The 15,193-nt window shown below is 41.0% G+C and overlaps 2 protein-coding genes across 3 annotated transcripts; one reads left to right on the forward strand and one right to left on the reverse strand.

Moving 5' to 3' along the window:
- The first annotated feature begins 4,722 nt into the window (after positions 1 to 4,722).
- On the forward strand, positions 4,723 to 9,357 carry LOC119128857 (integral membrane protein 2A-like). Its single transcript, XM_037261700.1, has 6 exons — positions 4,723 to 5,071; positions 5,374 to 5,511; positions 6,551 to 6,736; positions 6,826 to 6,936; positions 7,450 to 7,594; positions 8,225 to 9,357. The coding sequence occupies exons 1-6, from the start codon at positions 5,006 to 5,008 to the stop codon at positions 8,317 to 8,319; spliced, it is 741 nt and encodes a 246-aa protein (XP_037117595.1). The 5' UTR covers positions 4,723 to 5,005; the 3' UTR covers positions 8,320 to 9,357.
- A 627-nt stretch (positions 9,358 to 9,984) lies between these two features.
- On the reverse strand, positions 9,985 to 14,545 carry gpr174 (G protein-coupled receptor 174). 2 transcript variants are annotated; one of them, XM_037261698.1, is made up of 4 exons: positions 14,315 to 14,545; positions 12,569 to 12,646; positions 12,032 to 12,366; positions 9,985 to 11,553 (listed from the first exon to the last, which is right to left on the reverse strand). In XM_037261698.1, the coding sequence occupies exons 3-4, from the start codon at positions 12,290 to 12,292 to the stop codon at positions 10,801 to 10,803; spliced, it is 1,014 nt and encodes a 337-aa protein (XP_037117593.1). In that variant the 5' UTR covers positions 12,293 to 12,366; positions 12,569 to 12,646; positions 14,315 to 14,545; the 3' UTR covers positions 9,985 to 10,800. The 2 variants fall into 2 exon arrangements, with proteins under 2 accessions (XP_037117593.1, XP_037117594.1); XM_037261699.1 differs by lacking the exon at positions 14,315 to 14,545 and adding an exon at positions 14,190 to 14,276.
- Positions 14,546 to 15,193: the final 648 nt, after the last annotated feature.

Genomic DNA, 15,193 nt, shown 5'->3' on the forward strand with positions numbered 1-15,193 from the left:
TCATTTCCTGAGTCTCAACTAGCTCATAGCCGTATCTTGACTTTTTGTGATGCGCCACGTGTGCTGGCTATTCACTCATTTGAGACTAATTTAGGAACGACTTCACACAAACATCCAGAAAGCCGCTGTAACTGAATCCTGATCTGCGTGCTGACATCCTGCCCTCCCGACCACCAGCACCAGTACTCCTTCAATGTGGGACTATTACGTTTCCCTGAGGGGTGTCAAGCATTGAGGATAAAACTTAAAGTAGAAGACATGCAGGGCTATTCAAGAGTGAAGGTAGCTTTAGAAGCCGATCCTTACAGGAAAGACTCATTTGTCACCCTTGTCTGAGAGCCATATGTGACAACCCAGACTCCGTATGTGCGGTATGGATCATGTAAGTGTGATACAGGGAGGTTTGTCTTTGAAGGAGCATCACTATTCGGCACCACATGTGGACAAAGATCCGTTCCCCCTCCGAGTCTCCTGCTCTCAGCAACCACAGCATCTCCTCCAAAAAAACACATGGACCTTATAGTGGTTCCACATGAAGAAATGTCAGCCATTTTATTAAGCAGAAAGCAGTACTGAACAATTTGGCCCATGCTAATCTTTTAGTATGTTCTCGTGTTTTCATCTGACACATTCAGGCTCACGTCTAATAATAAAACAGATGCTGGATGTGTGTGTGTGAGCGTGCGTGTGTTTGTTTGGGTGGTGAGTGATGTCATGGGCAATATAATCTTTTTTCACACACAGCAGCAGAGTTTTGTGGTTTGCTGACCAAGCATGCATGGAGCTTTTGTGTGTGCTGCTGCATACACATGCAAAACCAGATGTCTGTATGATGTGCATTTGATTGTTTTTAGTGGACATTTCCTATATGTCGCAGGGAAATGTTAGCATTCTGTACACAATTATGATGTCCACTGCATTGTGTGCACAAAAATGTAAATGTTTTGGGTTTGGTCTGAAGAGGATAAAAATCTACCTAAAATGTCAGGTTAGATTGATGGGGAGTGTAATCTGTTGTTAATTAGCCACAACTTCTTCAAGCACCAGTCAATGTCTGGTCTTGTCACTTCTCTGTGTCACTCCCTTCCATCCTTCTTCCATTTTCTCATCAATTCAAGCACCTTTTCCTCTTGCCTTCCTCTGTTGTGTGGGGTGCTGACAAGCCATCAGGATTAAATTGTAAGAGGATACACACAGAAAGATAGTCGGTCTGATTTTAATTAAATTGTAAGAGGACACATGCATAAAGATAGTTGGTCTGATTTTGATTTCAATCCCTCTCTGCTCTCACCAAAATAAACAAATTTGATTTGATCTATTGAGCGATTTGACCCCACCCAAGCTGCTTGAGAAACGGGTTGGCCGATAATTGTTAATGTTAAAAATCTATCAATTCAAATATCCTGTTAGTTGAGGTCAATAACAAGGACATCTCAACCATGGACTCCGTGATTTTGAGGGAACTAATTTAACCCTTGTGTACGTACACGTATATATTTTAAACATCTTAATCATGGAAACCATAGCAGTGAAATCTTTGGTACCGCCCACAAACTTAAAGTGGACATCAACCCACAAATTGTCTCTCCAATAATATGTTGTATGTGCCCTCACTAATCTAATCACGGCATTCTGATTAATATTGCATTTGTGGAATATAAATTGAGGAGCAAAACTCACACATTTTTATACCTCGCTTGCTGTCGGCTGAAAATGACATCATCAGCTCAGAAAACCGGTGAGCCATGATTGGTTGTGACCTGAGACTGGCAACTGCGATTTCCTTTTCAATCGACAGCAAGTGGCAAAAAGGCCGATAATTGAGATGGATAAATACAGGTGGCGTTTGCCTGTTTAATTCGTATTCCACAAACGAAACATTAATCAGAACACAAAACACAGATTACCTTGTAGGCCATTTTAATTTTTTTAACGTTTTTTTTATGTTTTACTATTACGGTTAATGTTGGAGCTTTGTCTTGCGGTGTGTGTGTGTGTGTGTGTGTGTGTGTGTGTGTGTGTGTGTGTGTGTGTGTGTGTGTGTGTGTGTGTGTGTGTGTGTGTGTGTGTGAGTGCGTGCGAGTGTGTCCATGAATACATGTGTGGGCAAGTTCTCAGATCAAACACAGCGTAAGACGAGCCCATAAACAAGGCTTCGGGACCATTTAGGATTATTGGCGAAAGTGGTAAGGGCTAAGAGGAGAAGGACTTGGGTACAGAAATCAGCTGGTCTGTTTATGTACCTTTCAGTGGTGATTACCGGTCCAATCTGTCTGTTTAACAGAGGAAATATCATAGCCTGGTGGAGTGCGTGTGTTTGTGGGAGATTCTGATGGTTGCATTTTATATAAGAACTGGAGAGATGCCACACTTTTGCAAGGAATTAGAGCGTCGGTGGAGCAATAAGTGTTTATTTATTCATACGTACAAGCCTAACTAAGCCCAGAGAGTGTAAGCAGAGGACCACCACAGACTAGGGAATTGAGTATGTGTCAGACATATACATACTGTAGTGCCATGACTCGAGCCAGTGGTTCCACACAGTGCAGTGAAAGCTGTTTCTTTGGGCAGCAAGAATACTGACAAGTCGTGGTCAGGAGACAGCACTTTTGCCAGGTCAGTTTACAGAGTGGCGTAGTCCCAGAGATGAATAGGGAGTATTATGCTCACGAAGTAGTTGTTTAAATTCATTAAAGTGCACAATTAACTCTTTTTTTGTTTGTTGCTGTTGCGTACATTGCTGCTTTATTTAAACAGAATGGATAAATCGTAGTTGTAGAAAGTAGTAAACAACACAATGTATGGATACTGTGTCACCCTAAATGGATGTATGTGTATTTACAGTATGAATTTCAGTTTTATATTTTATTCTATATAAGAAGAATATTTGTGTGATTGTTTGTTTGTTTTTTTCTTTTTTTTTTTCTTTGTTTGTTTGTTTTAGTGGCTGCAACAAGAAATAGTGGGATTAAAAGTAAAAATGCATGCTCAGAGGGAAAAAAACTCCAATCACAGTCGAGCAACTATCCTCTGTTATGAAAAGGAAAGACACAATGAAGCAGAAAAATCAATTTGATAAGTTTTTGTTTTATCAGCATCTTGATACTTTTATCATACATTTTATGAATGCGTAGAAATTAATGCAGACTGGCAGTAGAACAAATGAAGCAGAAAATTGTCAATACGATTATCACGTTTTTTTTTATTTAATATTATAATAATTAATACTTTGTGCACCCATTTTCAAGAACATCGTGGCCTAGTCGCCAGTCAGCAGATTGTCCAGTAACGGAAAATTCTGATCTACTCTGCCGAGTCATATGTCATTGTGTCCTCTTCACCCATCTTGCCTCCAGTACAATTCAAATGGTTTTACTATGGCTGGATGTGAATGTTTGATGGTGGCCGGATGTATTCTTTGTGGGCACTTTGAGAGTGTTAAAGAAAAGTGGGCGTCATATATATCTCATCATCATCATTATTATTATTAATCCTAATTTTTAATAGCAGATTGACAGTTATTCTACTGGCACGTATTGCAATCCCGAATACAGTAGGTTACTGTTAAAATAAATAACAGTAGAGGCCATGTAGAATTCCCACACCACCCACTGTTATCTTTCCATAATATACTGATATCCTGGGTGCATTATAAAATAAGAATAAAATACTGGCATAATTTCTGCCATTTTAATGTTGAAAATGAATTTAGAATGAAATTGGAAGTTATTTATAGTGTAGCTGAGTAGAATATTTTACATTTATGCATTGAATTTTTTTTCTTACATATTTCACATTAAGCAAACAGCTTTTTCACCAATACAATACATAATAAATTATTTTAACTGTTTTTAATATGTTACACATACACAGGTATTTCCACAACATTAACCACGAAAGAAAAACTCCAAAATATGTACACAGAAGTGTATGCAAACAGGGGGCATTGTGTCCCTCTCCCTCTCTCGACATACAGGAGTGTCAAACTCATTTTTTTCGCGGGCCGCATTGTAGTCATGGCTTCTTTCGGAGGGCCATTATAACTGTCAACCCAAATAAATGTAAGAGAACCTCATATTATATACAGTAAAAGCTACAAAACAAACTGACAAATAACTCGTTTTCAAATCAGACGAGTAAAAACTGGTCAAATATTAAAAAAAAAGAAGATATTATTAAAAGTGAAGACGATTTGCAATTCTAGTAATGAATTTGATGCACAATTTGTCTTCGCAGGCCACATAAAATGATGTGGCGGGCCGTATCTGGCACCCGAGCCTTGAGTTTCACACCTGTGCTCTCCATGATACATAGACACATTTAATTATTAACTGATGAACATCGATGCAAATGACATGACTTTGGCTAACAGCAGAGTAACTGAAGTTTCGGTTAAGTTATAAACACAACTTGGTTGAACAAATTGATTGAAAGAAATATTTTGCTCAATGACATATCCACGTAAACATCCAGGAGCTTCACATGCATTGCAGACAAGCTTTCTGCTGTTCTCTGTAATTATTCCTTTCGACGCGCGAGTCTTCTAATGAAAAATCTGCGTCTTATGTCAATTGAGAAACACTGCGAGTGTCTTGTACATTGTTGTCATTTTGTGGGTTAAACGTTTTCACTGGAAACCACGAGGAGGCGCCAAATACAACAAAAACATAAAAAAATCATATTAATATACATAAAACGCAACGGGCGTGGCGACTGGTAACACTTTGTTGTTCAGCTATCAGTATGACGAATATTGTTCTAATTAGCAGCAGAGTGCTCGTATGTACGTTCATTATTCATTGTGAAATGAAAGAGAATCAGAAGCTGCCATTTTTAATCCCAGCGAGCCTCCCACGGCCACCGGAAGTGCTGCATATTAGGCTGAGGCTGCAAAGTGCGTCACAGAACTGAGCTTGCGAGAATTAACACTCCAGCCCAACAGTCCGGCACCGATAGCAACGCATATTTACTTCTTCTTTTTGGAATACAACGTGTTTGTGGCGCGATGGTGAAGATCGCTTTCAACCCGGCTCTGGCGCAGAAAGCTCTCGTCAAGGAGCCCGTTGTGAAGGTGAGCGACAGTATGTGCGTAGAAGTAACTGTTAGCAGGCCTGTACGTACTCGCTCCGTTGCATTTCCACCCTGTGCAAACAGTAGTTGGTTGCAAACACATTTGCACCCGTTCCGTGAAGATGACGCCGAATTCTATGACGAATAGAGGGCAGTGTTTTCTGATTCACGTGTGCGTGTACGATGAATAACCTACGTGCATCTTTTCCGTTTGTGTGTGTGTGTGTGCGTGCGTGTGTACGTTTTTGTGTGTACGTGTGTGTGTGTGTGTGTGTGTGTGTGCGTGTGTTTTCGTGTGTGTAGGACCCCGAGCTCGCTACTGCTCCGGTGGGCATCGCTGGCTCCACAGGTCGTTGTTTGGTCACTCTGCTGGGCATTGCCTTTATCCTCAGTGGACTCATCGTCGGGGGTGCATGCCTATATCGCTATTTCACTCCTAAGGTAAATCTATCTATCTATCTATCTATCTATCTATCTATCTATCTATCTATCTATCTATCTATCTATCTATCTATCTTCATAATTTACACTTAAATTCGCAGGCATCCACCCGTTTATTATTTTAGTGCATTTATTTTTATTGTTGTTTTTGTTTAGTGTACAATGTAATGTTATTTGCCAATGTAAATTGTGTGCCTTGGCTCATTAAAGGATAAGAAACAGACTTGCATAAAAAGCCTCTGCTCAGTTAATTGTGTTTTGGCTCCCCCTGGTTGCTTATTATGAAGGCAGTTAAGAGACAATTTTACTAAAAAAAAGTTTTACATATTTGAGAGTAAAGTAGTACATTTTCTAGATTAAAATCGTGACATCTCAAAAATAAAGTTTTATTTATTTACGAGCCTTTTTGGTTGGTGGCCTGTGCAACGATGGAGCGAGCCTGCCTAAACCACCAGTGGACCTGTATATTTATGATATAGTATGACGTTTCAAATTAATGAATATTTCCTATTTATGGTCTTCAGTCAGTATTATTTAAGCCTTAAAGACAATATTACTTCTGTGTTGTTACTTTATTTACAGTTTTATGTCTTTCCACCGTCTGTATTTAATGTTTATTTAACTATTTCTGGGCTTTATATATTGTTCCAGTTATTACTTATAAAAGGATTTAACTTGATGCTCAAATGTGTGCAGCATGGAAAAAAAGATGAGGATCAATTTAAGTGTGGATAAAACTCAAACTGCCTATTATTTTCTGTCGTATGTTCTGTAAAGCATTTTGTGTGAAAACGCTATAAACATACGTAAACGTGTACAGCCGGGTAATGCTCGTACAACCTAGCCAAACGGGAAACCTGTCCTGCTTCTGTGCTCGTCACAGGAGCGGGTTTTTGCAATCATGTTTTTAATGTGCAGCAAAACAATTCCCTGCTGCTCTTCCACTTGGATAATGTGGGCTTAAAAGTCAAGTCAAAATCCTGCTGCAGCCCATTTCTTCCCTTTAGAGATGAAGTTTGCTCTTGCCTGTGTCGTTTAGAGGCTGTATCATGGCGCCATGCAGTTCAGCGACATGTCAACCGTTGGCGATGCAGAGGGGCAGCCTTACTATCTCCCCCGGGTGGAGGAAGAAGTGGAGATTACTGACAGCATGGCTGTCATCAGCGTCCCACCTCCCCGTTTCAGGCCCGGAGACCCCGCTTACATCCTCCATGACTTCAACAGGGTGAGCGAGGGATACAAGTCATGCAGGGAAGGTGCCTGAGCTGGATTTTGATATCCATCTGATACATGCCTGTGCTTTTGTGCGAGCAGAAGCTTACAGCATATCTGGACTTGACTCTGAAGACTTGCTTTGTGATTCCCCTAAACACTTCGGTGGTGCTGCCTCCTCAAGATCTCATTGACCTCTTCTCACAGCTGATGGTGAGTTTGATGGGAAACACAAAATGGTAGTAAACTCCATTGACTGCCCCATAATAATAAAAAAAAATCCTGGGCTAATCCAGGGATTTAGAATAATAATTGTGTAGTATATTCAAAAAAGTCAAATCGTGTGTGTAAGTTGTATTTGTTTTTAATGTTATTGAATTATTGTTTTTTGTTTATTTTTTTACAAACAAGAATAAAAATATCTTCTAAGGATAATTTCTCTGATTAATAGTTCTTCTCTAGTAAGCTACATATTGGACAAATATTTACTTGTAACATGTATTGCACATTTCAAACGGTACCAAAAATAGATTTGTTCAATTCAAAATTATATCTGAGACTTGAAAAAAATTACAATTTAATAATTTGTCCACTCGTAGTGCCAATTTGTTTGCCTTCAGTTACTGTAAGGGCATTTGTAGTTTTATTTAAAAGAAAAGTGGTGTAATGCTGTTAATTAAATCGTGTGGGATGCAATTAAACCAAATTCCTGTGATTCTGTCCCAGTCCGGCTCGTACCGTAGCTACCTGGTGCAAGAGGACCTAGTGGTGACCGAGCGCATTGAGGACATCAAGCCTCTGGGCTCCTACATCCGCAGACTGTGCGCTGGCAAAGAAACCTACAAAATGGAGCGTCGTGCCAGCCTCCCAGGTCTGAACGTAATCTTTTTTTTCTTCAGCGTTAAGAAAGCATGTTTGTTTTTTTGACAAGGTTGCTTCTACTTTCAGCAGTTTTATATTTATTCATGCTCTTTTGCTGATTGTAGAAGAGTCATAATAGTATTGTCCATTATTGAGGAATTGTATTAAATAATATCCAACGGTCATAAGCAGCATCCTAAACGTGACGAGGTGTTCTCTCTTGGGGCAAACGGCTTTCATTTTTTTGCCATGCAGCATGAAAGAGGCTATAGGCACACACGCACACACACACCGTGTGGTGAAATAAAAACAGTGTGGGAGGTGTACAGCACAGTTAGGTTATTTTAGCAAACAGGATCAAGACAAAAGAAAATGAGCAGCAAACTTGGAGAATTAGGAGCAAGGAAGTTGGAATATCTTGTGAGTGGATTAAATTGTTTACAACTATCTAAGCGTCACCCATGGTAATATTTTTGACAATAATGTAATGTATACGGAAATTTGTACGAATTGTTAGGGAAACAAAGTTCTGTAGGGTACCAGCTCTGTGAAGGAAGATCTACTGTATGTTAGCATGGCTAAACTTCGTCTGGAGGTGACACGAGAAATAAAAAGGCATTAACTTGGTCATGTCTTCCAGGTGGAGGCATCCAGAAGCGCTCAGCAGAGGAGTGCTTCACCTTTCATCATTTTGAAAACAGGTTCGTAACTGAGACTCGGATCTGCAAGGCTTGATGGGAGCGTTGTCCGAGTGTGATAGTGATAACCTGAGCGACGGAGGCAGAGAGATGGTGGGAGGAGGTGACAAAGGGAACAGGCTTCAGCTGAAACGTTAACAGTTGTATTTAAGTGCATCTCCAGAATTGGTTTGCGTTCTTTGCTTTAACCCTCAGTGATGTGTTTTAGTCTCCTCTGCTACATTCCCTTAAACCTTTAATGGTCTTAGATTTCAACTATTAACCCACCGTCTTGTGCAAAAAAAAAAAAAAAAACAACAGACCTGCGTCCTCCAGTTAACTGAGGATTTACAAACTATTTGTTTCCTGTTTTTAGTTTCTGTAGCTGCCTTCAAACTCCTTGTTGTTATTCTTCTGTATTTCAACATCTGTATTACAGGAGACCTGTATGTGTTAATTAGCCTACTGTCGCACACAATTGTAAAGCTACTCGTATACTTATGAGATGTAAAGTATACCATTGTGGGTTTTGTCATGTAGTAGTATGATAGCACACATTACCTTGGACATGTTCCAGTGTCTTTACATAGAAGCACAAATCCAGAAGGCACGTCCCTGATGTCTCTGCTGGACTGCTGTCGTAGAATGTTTATTTCATGATAACATACCTGAGAACAGTGTAGGTTCATACATGACCTGTGTGTTTAACCTCATTTGTGTTTTAAAGACCCCAATGTCACAACATATATTTTGTTCTGGTAATAATCTGAATTATAATCTCATTTATGTTGTAAAATTATGGAAAGAAATCCTTGGGTATGGTCCAGTTTTTCAAAAATCACATTTATTTTGAATTTCTTGAAGATATAAATGTGCTTTTTTATAAGTGCCCTAGTGGTCCCCGACTACTAATGGCAATCTTACAGGATGTCTGTCCAGAAAGACACTCAAACGTGAAGGGTATTTGAAATGTTTGGCCTTTTTTTTTTTTTTTTTTTTTTTTTTCCCCCCCAAACAATATATGATTATTGAGCCACGTGTACAGCCATTTAACAGATCTCACTTTGTTTGGTGATTAAAGCTGAATTTAACTTTCGTTTCATGTGTTTTCTCGTCATCATTTTCCAAATAAAAGAAGCGTTTTGGAAAGTGACTAACCATTTCATTGCCCTCTTAACAATCATTAGTTATACACTGTGTGCAGAATTATTGGGCAAATTGTACTTTTGAGGATTCATTTTGTTTTTGTACAACTACTGCTCGGTCAACCAAAATGTTAATTAACTTTAAACTTTAATATGCATACAGTAAAAGTGAGATTCTGGCTTTCTTGGTAAAATGTCAGTGTGCCAATTATTAGGCAACTATTAATGTGCAGAATTATTACGCAATTAAAGTAAAAATAGAAAATTTCCCAACTCACTTTCATTTGTTAAAGTGAGAATAATAAACAACTCAAAATTTACAAATTAACATTTAAAAAAATAAATAAAACAGTGACCGGTCTAGCCACTCTTTTTAATAACAGATATAAGACTTCCATCCATGGAGTCTGTCAGCTTCTTGATCTGTTGACGATTAACGTTTTGTGCCTCAACAATCATCAAGCTGTTATTTTCCTGCATAAAAATCTTCTTGAAACATGCACATTTTTTACTGTACCACTGCTTGAAGATAGTGTCTTCTAAAAACTAGCAGTTGGTTATTTTGAATTCTTTTTTGTTTTACTTTAATTTATGTTAATTTCAAGTCCACATTTTGTGGAGCTCTGTGGCCGTTACTGATCCAGCCATGTGTCCAGCTGGTCCGTTAAGAGTCACTCTCGTCTCATTATAAGATCTTTGAAAAGTCTGTCTTCTGATATTTCCTTACATTTCAACATGTGTGTCTTGTTCAGTGGTGGACAGCCTTCCGTACCTTGGCCCTGTCTCTGAGCACTAAACGCTTGGTACCTCTGAGCACTCCAGGTAGAGTGAATTTCCGGAATATGGTAGCACTGAAGGATAATGGGTTCCTGGATAGCTTCACATTTCAGTCTTATTAACTCTTTGGCAGTTAATTTGCATCATTTTTTTCCTTAACACGTTTCTTGCAACATTGTTGACTATTTGCAATAAAACATTTGATGGTTCTATGGTCACACCCCAATATCTTAGCAATTTCAAGAATACTGCATACCTCTGAAAAAACTTTTACAGACTTTTCAGTCACTTAGTAAATGTTTTTTTTGCCCCATTTTGCCTGAGGAAAACAAGCTGCCTAATAATTATGCACACTGATATCAGGTATTGATCTGCTGAGGCCTCACCATCCCTCATATCACAAATACACATCACTTGATATGCTTGTATTGAGTAAGCAGTCAAGCTTATACAGCATGGAGTTGGAAAATATGCATGAAATAGGGTCAGAATACGCACTTGGTTTGTAATTTACAGCTCTATTTTCATCTCAAAGTGCAAACATCATGAGGATTAGTGGTTTCAATTACTGGTCCTTCAAAAAAAGTCATTAACACCAAGTCCTCCACTTGGGACATTCACCTGCTTAAAATCCCTCGCTCTGGTATATCTGGCTTGCTCAGTCGCCTCCAGAATTCCTTTGTTGTGAAGTAATACATGATGGGATCCAGGCTGCAGTTTAGGCTAGCCAAGCAAAGTGTGACAGGGTGACATATCAGGATCAGGTCCTTCAGGGTGCAACTGCTCAATGAGTTGGCCTTTGCCAAGAAGTCCAAGGGCATAGTGATGTGATAAGGCGCAAAGCACACTAAGAAGACAATGGTGCAGCTTAGCACCATCCTCAAAGCTCTCCGCTTCTCACCCTGGTCAGGAATGGTCCCGGTAGTCCTCATCCGAAGGCTCCCTGCAGTCAGGCAGGTGCAGGTGAGGACCACGGTGAAAGGGATGATGAAACCGAGAAGTTCGCCTATTATCAAGATAACCCAGGCTGCTGAGGTGCTGACCATATGCATGGGCAGCTCTGAGAAACACACCATGCCTGAGGTCACAAGGCCATCATCAGGGTTTCTCAGCAGAAGGAAGGGCAGACAGCACAGGCAAACCAAGAGCCACCCCAGGATGCATACGACCAGGTCCACCTTTTGCCTGGAGGTGTTGTACCTTAGCGGCCGCATAATGAGTTCACAGCGGCGCATGCTCACACACACCAGAAAGTATATGGAAGCGTACATGTTGACGTACTTCAGATAGAAACAGATCATACAGAGCGTACGACCAAATGGCCAGTTGTCGTTGAGGTAATAGTAGATCCTCAGAGGCAGGGAAAGAACCTGACAAAAGAGGTAGCAGACATTAGAATGATCATGTCTCATATGCAAGAGATAGAAAATGGGTAGACGATTGATGGGTGAAGCTCAAAAAGGTGTTATTGTTTGTAGTTATACTTTTGGGAGAACTGATGAAGTTTTGAAATATGTGCTCTGTTATGCATGACAAATCCTGGTGCGCATAAGCATTTTTTGAAGATTTCCACAGGTAATTATAGACAATTTTACGATCGCAGGGCACACAGAGACAAACAATCATTCGCACTCACACCTACGGGCAATTTGGAGTGCTCAATCGGCCTACCAATCATGTTTTTGGGATGTGGGAGGAAACCGGAGTGCCCCGAGAAAACCCACGCGGGCACAGGGAGAACATGCAAACTCCACACAGGGAGGGCCGGAGGTGGAATCGAACCCGTACCCTCCTAACTGTGAGGTAGACGTGGGCTCAAACATAGAGAAACAATTAAAAGGACTTTACCTGCATCAGGTCAGCCACAGCCAGATTCATCATGAACACCACCGCCTTTTTAGTTTCTCGGATGTAGAGCCTGAACACCCATAATGCCAGGATGTTCCCGAGCAACCCCGGCACAAGGATGACACTATACACCACTGCATAAAGATGGTGCTGATACATCCGCAACTCCCCTGAGTTTTGGCAACTGCCATTCATTATTATCATTTTTTTTATACCAGACACGTTTGCACTGTGGATCAGTTCTGAGCTTGTATCAGGCATGAGGCCATTGTCCACTGATGGGGGTGTCCATGGATGCCATGGTCAGGACGAGCTCATACTTGTAGCCATCAGGTCTTCAGAAGTACCCCAGACAAAAAACAAAAACACGTTTCTTATTTTAACTAAATGTCAGAGTTCTAAATGCAACGCAGGGCAATCCCGATAGGTAAGAGAAAAGTGAATCAGCTTCACTTGGGTTTAACTATGATCGCGCCATTTCTACCTCCCACATTGTTGAAGCAAAACATGTACATCAGCATTTGTATTTGTACTTACCGCACATATAATAGCTTTAAAGCTTGCAGTATGCGTCAGTCCGCCAGCCTCTAATACTCGTGTTGCACCGAAGACAGCCTGTTGATGAGAACGCGAAACTTACTTGTTCACAGAAAACACACAGGCGCATTCACCCCTGTCCCAGTCTATGTGCAAAACATATCAGATAACAGACACTGCGGTGGTTATTTACAACATCTGCAAAGCCACAGGGACGTTGATGCTGCACAAGTTGCATGTTCACACACAAGCCTGTGACAAACGTCTCAGTCAAAAGCATTCGTGAAACTAGTAGAGTAGGCAAACATATTCAGATGTGTGGTTGACTGACTAGCCTGTCACGAGTAAGACTTTGCATCAAAAACCTGCACGTAAGGTAAGTATTGGGGCTTGTCAGGAAGGCCCTCGGACTGGGGTCACAAAAAGATACATTTGTAATCTTAAACTACAAGCTATACCTGCTCAGAGGCACATGAGTTGATCGTTGGTACTTTTAATTATTGTAACTTGGTAAAGACTCCAAGGACACATGAACATGTTGCATTTCCTATTGGAATATTTTTGTTCATACGTATATTCCAATAAACAAACAAACAGCTATATTTAGAAAGTCCGATTTTTTTTATTATGGCGCTGCCGTGAGCGGCTGGCTACCTGCTGCGATGTCTCTTTTCTCCATTTTTGTCCTTCTTTCCTCCTTTCTCTTTGTCTGTGATGTGATGTTGGCCTACTGCAATGTTGGGGATGTTCTCATTCTAACTGGAGTATTATTCAGCAACCCAAATGTCACAGCACCTGCCCAAGTTATTTGAATATGGGGTAATTCCCAGAGTGATGCTCTTCGGAAAAAAGAACGTGGTTTCCAGCAAAACACAGACCACATTTAAGTCGAAGACACGGAAATGTTCTATTTATTTCTTTGTAATAGTAACTTTACATTTTTTCCTGTGATTTCAATTGGTTAATTTTTGGTAACTCGGTTAATATGCCCAATTGTCACTATTTACAGCGCTTTACTTTGCATACAAACTTCTTGTAAGGAAAAGCTGACTTACATATTCTCCATTAAGAGATTAACTGTTTCCCACGGGACCCTCACCCTCTGCTTTTGCTTTAGGTTCGATGCTTTCGGTCTTCTGATCAACATTCTGCAGTTACATAAATTCTGTACCTCAAAGATTTTGAATACCAGGTCAAAACAAATAAACACCTGCCAAAATCTTTATAAGTGTGAAGCCAAAAGCTATCTAACCAAGTGGATACCAAGATCTTGATATTAGAACTACATACAATACTGAGTCCAACCTGGCAAATAGTCAATCATTTTTCTGTCGGTAGAATAAATGTACACGGCATCCATTTGTCCTAACGTATCAGTCACGTAGAGTCAAGTAGAGACACTGTCTTCGATGACTATTACAACACCGACAGCAAGAGTGGCATACACTCACACACTCTCTCACACACACACACACACACACACACACACACACACACACACACACACACACACACACACACACACACACACACACACACACACACACACACTCTCTCTCACACACACACGCACACGCACACACACACACACACACATGCACAGCCACTCCACATAACTCACATTCCTCACGTTGGAATAACAAAGCATTCCCTATGACGGACTGCGTCACACGCCTCGCATCCTTGCAGCTGTCACACTTTTTCTTCAGTAGTCGTCTTCAGATTAAACCATTTACAATAACTCACCTCTGTCTTGAAGCCGTATGTTACATCACAAAGAGAGGAAACAGGTCAAATCATCAGTCGTCCCCTCCTTTCTTCATGCTGTAATTCACTTTCGATGTTTGAGTCTATTTTGGTACTTTGTTCCGAAACTTGTTTTTGTTCAGGTATCACGAATTCCTGTTGCTATGGTCTAACAATGTTCTCTTTATGTGTCTCTGCCTTTGTCTGTCCCCTCAGAGGCTTTTGGCCCACACAGAGCTTCCTGCGCGTAAGGGGGATGTGGTTTACAAAAATGTATAACGCATTGACTGTTCAAGGTCACATTTTTCAAAATACAGTATATTTTCAATTGTAAAACCTGGGGAAATGGAAATTGAAGGTGAGCTGACATTATGGTCACAATTGCATGATTGTTTTTTTACATGTTTCTTTTTTTTTTTTTAAATAGAAACCATCTACCCCTCCGTGAGTCGTCACCTTATCGTGGTGGAGGGGTTTGCGTGCCCCTATGATCCTAGGAGCCATGTTGTCTGGGGCTTTATGCCCCTGGTAGGGTCACCCATGGCAAACGGGTCCTAGGTGAGGGGCCAGACAAAGCACGGCTCATCAGCCCCTTATGAAGAAAAAAATTAATGGATCACGTTTTCCCTCGCCCGGACGCGGGTCACCGGGGCCCCCCTCTGGAGCCAGGCCTGGAGGCGGGGCTCGAAGGCGAGCGTCTGGTGGCCGGGCCTTCGCCCATGGGGCCCGGCCGGGCTCAGCCCGAAAAGGAAACGTGGGTCCCCCTTCCCATGGGCTCACCACCTGTGGGAGGGGCCAAAGGGGTCGGGTGCATTGCAAGCTGGGCGGCGGCCAAAGGCAGGGACCTTGGCGGTCTGATCCCCGGCTGCAGAAGCTGGC

This window comes from Syngnathus acus, chromosome 10, assembly GCF_901709675.1.
Source record: "Syngnathus acus chromosome 10, fSynAcu1.2, whole genome shotgun sequence".
NCBI lineage: Eukaryota > Metazoa > Chordata > Actinopteri > Syngnathiformes > Syngnathidae > Syngnathus > Syngnathus acus.